At 49.6% G+C, this 9,233-nt stretch overlaps 1 protein-coding gene and 1 pseudogene across 1 annotated transcript; both read right to left on the bottom strand.

Moving 5' to 3' along the window:
- Window positions 1-20: 20 nt before the first annotated feature.
- LOC120678392 (dihydroneopterin aldolase 1-like) lies at window positions 21-3,943 on the bottom strand. The gene is made up of 3 exons (XM_039959563.1): window positions 3,587-3,943; window positions 3,509-3,550; window positions 21-398 (listed from the first exon to the last, which is right to left on the bottom strand). The coding sequence occupies exons 1-3, from the start codon at window positions 3,703-3,705 to the stop codon at window positions 203-205; spliced, it is 357 nt and encodes a 118-aa protein (XP_039815497.1). The 5' UTR covers window positions 3,706-3,943; the 3' UTR covers window positions 21-202.
- A 2,404-nt stretch (window positions 3,944-6,347) lies between these two features.
- LOC120679578 lies at window positions 6,348-9,008 on the bottom strand (annotated as a pseudogene).
- Window positions 9,009-9,233: the final 225 nt, after the last annotated feature.

The following is a 9,233-nucleotide window of genomic DNA, read 5'->3' as shown; positions in this document are numbered from 1 at the left end:
TTTGTTTCAAAAACAGAAGGTAGTGTTTGCGCTAATTGTTATTCGATTATATATTCCCGTTTCAGTTCACACAACAGCACAGCCAAATCTTGTTCATCAAACATGATGCGAACAAGTGTGGACTATTCAATTACAGTAGCGAACCAAGGGCAGCAGCATCTATCAGCAATCAAACAAGTCCCATTCCACAGTCAACTCACCCTCACGCTTTCTTTCTGTGCCTCGTTATCTCTACGCCCAGATAGTCCACAACGCCTTGCACAGCGACGTGAGGTTTGCCAATCTTCACCCGGACGGCGGAGATCTGAGGGAACTCGAGCAGCGTGGCCTTTGCAATCGACTGAGCCACCGACTCCAAGAGGTTGTGCGGCGGGCCTTCGACGACATCCTTAGCAATCCTGCAGAGGAGGAGCAAAGCAGAAATTCAGCATCAGGAAATCTCTGAAGACACATTATTTTTTTGATAGAAATACTTTAAGGAAAACCCCTAAAGCTTAATTAGACGCGGCACCCAGGGTTTGAACTCTGGGCGGGAGCCCCCGACCAGTGGCCCTTGCCACTGCACCGTGAGCCCCTTCGCTCTAAAAGACACATTATTGGGGACAGATATTTGGACTCTGAAGTAATGAAGCGCGTGTATTTGTGGCCTCCCCTGCCCCCTCTCTGCTTGTAACCTCTGTTTGCACTGTTGCTCTTTCAATGGCTTGGTTTAGGCTGATGCAATGGATCCGCCGTAGTTCCCGTCAAAATTTAAGACCTGGCAATAGTTTCATTCAGGACTTATTCTTCTTCTTATCTTATGGGGTTCCACTCAAAATTTACAAACTGTGCCGACAAGTTAAATGTTGGTATTCCATAACCAGCTAGAGGAACACACGAGTACATAACACATTTGGGATCAGAGTAAATAAGAACAAGCACATATTTTTTCCCCTTTTCAGAAGGGACGTAAACAGTAAAATCAATCAATGAAGGTGAGTATAAGATGATGTTAGTGACAATCAGAAACTGTAAGGTTCCAACTTTGGTGGGTAAATTTGGAAAGAATCATTCAGAAACGCATGGGCTGTCTGTAAAATGGTGTCCTTTTTTCCTCAACTGATGAAGCCTCTTGGTTTGCCTGCAGGCTGAAACCGCAACTTCAGGTCCTAAATTTTAAGTAATACTTGCATAGTTGAATGGACAGAATAATTCCAGCAAAAGAATGAATGATGTCCACCAAAGCACAACAATCGCCTTGCCCTTCAATCATACTAAACGACAGGTCAGGACGAACTGAGCTCAAAGAATGTTCTACGGTAAGGCTGAATTACTCCCAAGCATGTTCAATTCAAGGTCTCCAACTGCAAAGCAAACATGTTCGTGGTTCATCGAGGTCCCCGAAAGGTGATTCTAACCATCGTCATCAGTATACTTTTTTTTTTGAACGAACGGCACTCGACGAGTGCGTTTCTATTGATATAGCAGCAAATACAAGACTACGGCCCTGGGAGGCCATAGGCAGGAAACCAAAAAAGAAAAGAAAAACAACAAAAACTCGCCCGGTTGGATTGGGACGTCAACACGGGTAACCGCTCAAATATACTCACTGGCCGGTTGGATTGGAACATCAACACAGCCCAACTCTACCCACAAGACGACAGAGAGACAAGGCTCAACCGCAGTTTCCACCCATCATCACAATCATGTGGTTATCGAACCACTGAAGTGTTCCGGCATTGATAGAGGAGCAGAAGGGGCAGACACCATCGTACCAAGAGGCCACTGCCGTGCAGGACCCAACGCCGCAGTGCTGCTGCACCCAACTCAGCCGCCCGACGACAAGAAAAACACCAAGTCCGGAGCAACTCAACGCGCGGGGGCCTAGCCACTTCCGCCGTTGGACGCCTCTCTCGCGTGCGCGGGGACCCGACCCGCCACTCAGCACGCCTCTCCCATGTGCGGGGACCTCCAACCCGCCACACGGCACCACGCACCGGACTCGTCTTAGGAATTGCCGTCGAGGCAGCAAGAAGAAGTGCCCCGCCCCCGGGACCTGGACCAAGCCGCCAGACCACCGCCGTGGTTCGAAATCATCTCGTTTCTTTCCCCCTCGCACGAAGACGCCGCCCGCAAGCCAGAAGACCGAAAAAGTCACCCACGCCGTCTTCCGACGTTGTACCGCACCGGTAGGCTCAGCTGCGCTGAACAAACAGCCACGATCCGCTGCGGGCCAAGCCATCACCGGCTGTAGTCGCCACAAGCGCCGTCCTTCAACGCTGTCCCACACCGCACTGAGGTTGCCACGCAACACTAGGCGCCGCGGAACACTGCAAGCAGCCGAACAACTGCCAGAGATGACATTCGGCCACCAACAGGGGAGCAGACATCTTGGCGTGAGGTAGACAACCGCCATTTCGCACGTCCAGCGACAAAATTGTCACCGCCGATCGAGGGAGCCGCGAGCAGCAGGCCAGCCATGCCGCCGAACGAATAGTGTCTCTAGAGACGACGCCTCCAAGGAGGTCACGACGCCCGCAGGCGCCGCCGTCGCTCGTCCAGGAGCTGGACCGGGTTTTCACCCAGAGACTTGTGCAACAGGAATCTTGCTCCAGAATGACGCCCTCAACAGGGAGAGCGACGCCCGAAGGCGCCGCCGCCATTCCACCAGAAAGGATCTGGCGAGGGCTTTCGCCCGGAGCTCCGAAACCCCGCTGCACGCGTTCGCCGTAGCGAGCCGACACCATTGCCACGGCCTTCCCAACCGGGGGACGCAACTGTCGCAGCACCAAACCAAGCCGCCGCCGAGCTTCGTCTCCATGCCGCCGTCCTCCGCACCCAAGGGATGCCGCACCGCCCACACCGGTGCGCCCTGACCGCGAGCCGCCCTGCCGGCGCGCGCAGCCGGCTCGGTCTCACGCCGGCCGCAGCCACCCGGCCGCCGCAGAGCACCGGCGGCGGATGCCGCACCGCCCGCACAGGCGCACTCGCGGGCGTGGGCACCGGCCACCATCACGGGCGTTCCCGCGGCCCCGACCGCCGTTGAGGAGATTCACGCGCAGGCCTTCTCCGCGCGCCGCCCGCGTCGGACTTCTCCGCATCCGCGCAGCCCCGAGCGCCAGCTCCACCCCGACGGTAGATCCGCCGGCGCAGTCGCCGGATCCGGCCATTGGGGGCCCGGATCCGGCCTCCCCGGCGGCGACGACGCGCAGCCCGGCGACGAGCCCCTCCGCCCTCCATGGGCGTCCGCGTCCGCCACGAGAGGGAAGGAAGGAGTCGGGGAAGCCACGCCGCCGCCATCCCGGCGGGCCGCACGGGCTTCCGGCGGCCGGCTCCGGCGGCGGCGCGGCGGGGGAGAAGGGGGGAGGGGTGGCGGCGGCGGCCGGGGTCGGAACCGCCCGAGTCGCCCTACGCGGGGGCGACGCGGGGGCCGATAGAAAACAAAAGGATCAACTGTCATCAGTATACTAGGAAGCACGAACCGATAGATGCGGGTGAACAAGCAGGAACGAAGCGAGAGGAACCTAACCCGTAGATGTCGGTGTAGCTGATGGTGTCGGCGATGCTGTCGGACTAGCCGGCGGCGGCGAGGTCCATCCATGCGTCGACGTCGACGACGAACTTCTGGCCCAGCGTCCGCTCCTCCCGCTTCACGCCGTGGAAGCCGTGGAACTGCAGGCCGCGCAGGATGAGCTTGTCGCCGCCGGGACCCGCCGCCTCCGCCATGGATGGGAATGGCCGCGCCTCGCCTCACGCAATGACACGCGGGAAGCGAAGAGGGATTAAGTCAGGGAGGTGGAGCGGGGAAGGACGAGCTCGCGGAGTTGATGGATGGGAAGAGACGGGAGGGGAGGGGGAGATGGTTGGGCGTGGGTACCGCGAGCTAGCGCGACATGGCTGGCGGTGGCGGCTGGGGAGGAGAGAGCTCACCGGCAGGGACGAGAGGGAGGTGATGGTGGTTTGGGCCGCCTGGGCCGGCCCCTCGGAGATTTTCCTATCTTCTTGTTGGGTGCTTGTTCGTCGGCCCACGAGGGGGCACCCCAAAAAATTGCAAAAAATATTCCGTTGCCGGTACTCGAACCCGGGTCTCTCGGGTGAGAGCCGAGTATCCTGTTCAAAAAAAAAGAGAGCCGAGTATCCTAACCAGCTAGACTACAACGGATTTTGTGAACACACCTTCAATGGACTCCTTCACCAACGGTTTCATTTTTAGTGACTTCCGAGTTCCGAGTGACAAGTAGTAACTCATGATCTTGAATCTGGAACTTATGGCGTCGTCCTCCAATTGTTTCTTGGTTACACTATTAATCAGCAGCGCACAAGTATACTTTGGGTATTCATCAGGGCCGTACCAAAGTTTTGGTGGCCCTGGTGCAGAACACAAATGGTGGCCCCATAACTATATTATAAAATGCAAATAATGAAAATATATCCATACTTTATAATATAACTACAAGATTTCATGCATGCTAAAGGATTAAAGAGTGAATTTGTCTCTGACTCTGAACAACAAATCTATCAATAGCACCCATCTGACTCTGAGCGACTTGTTCTAGTCTTCTTTGCCTCTTGCGCTTTTGAGCAGCAGACTCATGATTTCTATTTCTAACTATAGAAGACATGACTGAGTAATTGACTGACCTGATCATAATTAAAAAATATAGAACAAAGCTAATTAAATAAATATGGAGTTCATGCCTGGTGATCATCAGTAAAGGAGATCTAGAAACAATTTCTTTGCTTATAAATTGTGATTAACTACTTACTTTGTGCGGAGCGCGGACTAGTGTGCACGGACTACAACAGCAACATCACGACCACATCCCAGACCTCCAGAAGCAAGCACGCCAAGAAATTTGAAGGGCAGAGGCGTCACCACCAAGCACGTTTGACCTCGCCGGCTGGAAAAGGGTTACAGGATACTCGATGGCCATTGATTCCCGGCAACTTGCAGCACGGCACTACAGCAGCGGCGGCGATTGCGGCGTCGAGTTCGACGGAAGACAAATTGTCACGGCGTCCCTTCCTTGTCTAGTTAATTTGCATCTTACGTTGCTTGCTTTGGCCTTTTGGGTTTTAGTTAATAAAATTAGCTTGTGTATTAGAGTTACTGGCCTAATTTTGGTGGCCCCCCGGAATGGGCGGCCCGGTGCTGATGCGCCGGCTGCACTGCCCATTCGACGGGCCTGGTATTCATTTCTTAGCCTCTTGATTGTGCGTGCGTGTATGTGATCGTCTACGTCTGTATCGTGTGTCGTCAAGAAAAAAGAAACTTCTAAGACTAGATATTAGATCCTATCAGCAAACAATCTGGATTAATTAAATAGCTAGATCAATTGTATTGCACTAGAAAGTAGGCGCGCCTTTGGCACACCCGTAGTCGTAGTAGGACCAGTGAAATAGAATGATACCATTAGGAGTTTGTTTCAATTGAGAAATGTAGTATAGTAATATTAGAAGTTAGATTTCTTAACCGCTTACTTTATTTTAACTTTATTGTATACCCATACTTGCAATTGTTAATCGCTTAGATTAATCGATGCTTAAATAGATTTATTTATTGAAAATGATGAACCATCCAGTGAAGGAGTCGATGGGAACTCTGCTGTAGGTTGTCTATAAACTCTTGATCAATGGAACAAAGCTACTTTTGTTTTGGTTCAAGAGTACATGGCAATAACAATATTTTGGAAAAATGATTTTTTAAAAGAAAAACACCAGAAAGGTGTCTCATATCTAATTCATATCGAGGAAAATAATTGGTGACAAGAGAAGGACAATTTGACACAAAATAGTATAAAGAAAATAAAATTACATTGAAGAGTTCTCTGATCGTCTTCTTTATTCAATTGTTAGTCAGTCCATGAGAGCTTGAAAAATATACTAGAAAGACATCAAGGAAACAGACACTTGTAAATGTCATCGCCACGCAAGGCTTTAAAAACCGCAAAAATCACTCGCTGCTTACAATGAGATCTAACAATCACAATATTTTTAGTTGGGATGTAGGGGTGCACGCAATATTTTTCTAAAGTCCACAGCTTTACCCATTCATTTTCCACATGTAATACAATTTAAACATTTTGATTTACCAACTGTTGTAATGTAATTTTTTTTTGAATTTTAGTGCCGCCGTACTTTCAAATGATTTCTTATAAATTCAAGAATTAAATAGTCTCATATTGGTGGTGGTTGATTCTATAAAATATAGAGGTTCCTTTTCGAAGAATAACATGCCATGAGGTGGTGCATTGATTGATTTGTGCTACTTCTGCAGTAGAGCAAACACTCCGGGCAGAACAGCCGTAGATGCTAGCAACAAACTAGAGACTACAATCAAAATTGCAAGATCAGATAAGTTTGACATATTGGCGGAGAGCAAAGTTTTAAAGCTACGTGTTGGGTCCAACTTTCACAATAGAAACCAACATGGTAAATCACTGGTACTCGAAAAATACTGACAAGCCAGAAGCATGTTCATGCAAAATTGCACTCGAGAAAGCTCGGGTAGGGCAGTCGACAGATCCAAAACAGAACATGAGGGTTCTCGAACTATAGCTTAGGTAGGCATTCAGACATCTCTCATGCTCTGAACAATCTTAAGCAGAGGTGGCAGCCGAAGCCTTGGCGGCCGCAGAAGCTTGGACCTCCTCTTCGCCAAGCTTTCACTCCGGCGCTCCCTCTGCTCCTTAAGCCTCTGGGCAAGAAGCTTCTGGTACTCAGCAGCCTCGGACTTCTTCTTGGCAATCCTCTTCTTGTCCGCGATTCTAGCACGCTTCCTCTGGAGGGTCAAGGGGGTACCAGACGCTGGATCTTAGGAGCCTTGCTCACCTTCTTGCCTGCAACCGAAGTATTCAGGTTAACATGGTTAGTTGCACAACTTTAGAAAACAATGGTTACACAAGACTCATTCCAACTCATCCTCAAGCATTTTGTCAAAAACAAAAGAATTAACCAAATCACTGCACTATGACACTAAAATAACTACTAGCATGTCTTTATTTTCAGGACACTAGGAAATTCAACGCAGAAGTAACAGAATAGCTAGGTGTGGACTAGAATCAAGAAAATAATCAAGGCAGCTCTGCAGCTTGACAGAAGAAAGCTCACCGTTCTTGGTAGTGAATGTCCTGCGGTATGTGTTCACATACTTGCGGACATCATCATCCTTCGACAGGTTGAACAGCTTCCTGATCTTGGAGGCCCTCTTGGGTCCCCTCATCCTGGGCTTCTCGGTGTCAGTCAGACCAGGCAGATCGTTCTCACCCTTCTTGACAATCACCAAGTTGATAACAGAGAGGTCTTGGCTGACAATGCAACCACGGACAAACTTCCGCCGGCGCTCACCATCACGCCTACCATAACCACGGAAGCATGGAGTGCCTACAGAACTCATAACAAATGTTCAGCAAAGAATATCTAGGAAAGTGGGAAGATATAAGCTGATCAATAAGGGTACTGTGGAAACAAGACTGCAGCCACTTACCCCTGTGTAGCAGAAGGCGAACACGGCCAGAAGTTAGCACTCCTTGCTTCATGGGAAAGCCTTGCTTGTCACAACCCCCCATGATCTTGAAAATGTAACCCTTGAATTCCTGCAAAACCAAAAATAATAATATATACACAAATTTGAGCATGGAAGACAATGGATTAAGAATAAATAAGTTATCCGAAGATTACCTCGCCCAGAGCATCACCACTGACCTCCTGGGAGATCCTTTTGTCAAAAAAGGGACGCCTGTAGTTGATACAAAGGTGTTAGCTATAGGAACCAAATAAATAAAGCAGAGCAGCGAGGTGTTAGCTATAGAAACATCATATATGCTATCATAAATGCACAAGGCAGAGAAGCAAGCAGTGGCACTTCAACAAATAATTAAATAACTTATATACTATCATTTTGGCTTTTCAAATTGAATTTCAATTTTTGGGAAAACTTCATGTTGCAAAAGTTACAATTAGTTGACGTAAGAAAATCTTGACAAATCCCAGTGAACAGAGAACAGTAGGTTTTAACTATCACCAATGATGTCAAACATTTTTACATACTCATCATGGCTTGGCAGCACCAACGTGGGCCATTCAACAAAAAAAATAGAGTTGACGATATTTGACAGAAACTCCATAATAAACAAACACTAAAATTTTCACATGCAACAAACATCTCACATAAACAACCACAAGCAAAACATAGCTTGCCCACAACACAACTATTCTTGCATTTTAACTAGATTTTAAAACCTATGCCGCAAAATTTAAAAGTAGTATATCCTGACTAATTACCACTGCCCTCGTGATGCCCAACACACCACATGAAGCTAAGCAGTCAAACTAATGAGGGAGATGCACGATCCCTGGAGAAAACTAGGATGAGAAGCTGAACAGTGTTCAGTTAAAGCAATACATCACTCACATGGATCTAAACGGAACAGAAACTGCAAACAAGTGGAGGGCACGAAATACTCACAGCTTCTGGTCGTCATCTATCTCAAGCTTCTTCTGGCACCCGGTGGTCGGGTTGGCGATGTTGAACTGAAACCACAAAAGGCGAGCAAATCAGACACTAGATAGTCACAAACCCCATCTAAGAACACCCAGAGTTGCGCATCAGCGCGGGAGCGGAGAGGAGCAGCGTACCTTCATGGCGACGATGCAGCGCGAGCTCGCGGGCGGCGAGGAGCTCGGCGGCGGCGCGAGGGCTAGGGTTTTGGGGGAGAGACGGGTAGAGCTTATTAATTATTATAGGTGGGCGGCCCACTGGATAACGAGCCGGGAGCTGCAGCGGCACAGCTTCAACTTGGTGCCGATCTGCGTGCTTGCGGCCCTCCTCCGCGAGATCTCCGGCGGCGGCACGGGTGCTGTTGCCGTCTGGCTCGAGCAGGGGAGTGGAGGTGGGATTCTGCTGTTGTGGGAGAGAGGAAGAGCAGCGGGGCACGGTGGCGTCTGCGTGCTGCACCTGCACTGCTGTGGCGGCGCGGCGAGACGGGCAGGGAAGGCATGGAGGGAGCGGCGGCGGAAGCCACCGTCGTGGAGCGGGGCACATATATGTGCAATCAAGCTTATGGTACAATCACCGTGTAATTCAATTAAAAAAATTTCAAAAAATTCTGAAAAAAATCTTGAATGTGCATCTCAACTTACTTCATATATATATAAAATTTCAGGGTCAAATTCGTCCTCTTCTAGAAGTTAAAAAAAGACAAATTTAGGTTGCATTTGAACTATTACTTTTGTCCCGTGGAGCGCTCGAGTCG

The sequence above is a fragment of the Panicum virgatum genome, chromosome 6N (genome assembly GCF_016808335.1).
Source record: "Panicum virgatum strain AP13 chromosome 6N, P.virgatum_v5, whole genome shotgun sequence".
NCBI lineage: Eukaryota > Viridiplantae > Streptophyta > Magnoliopsida > Poales > Poaceae > Panicum > Panicum virgatum.
This window is presented reverse-complemented; position numbering and strand designations above follow the sequence as displayed.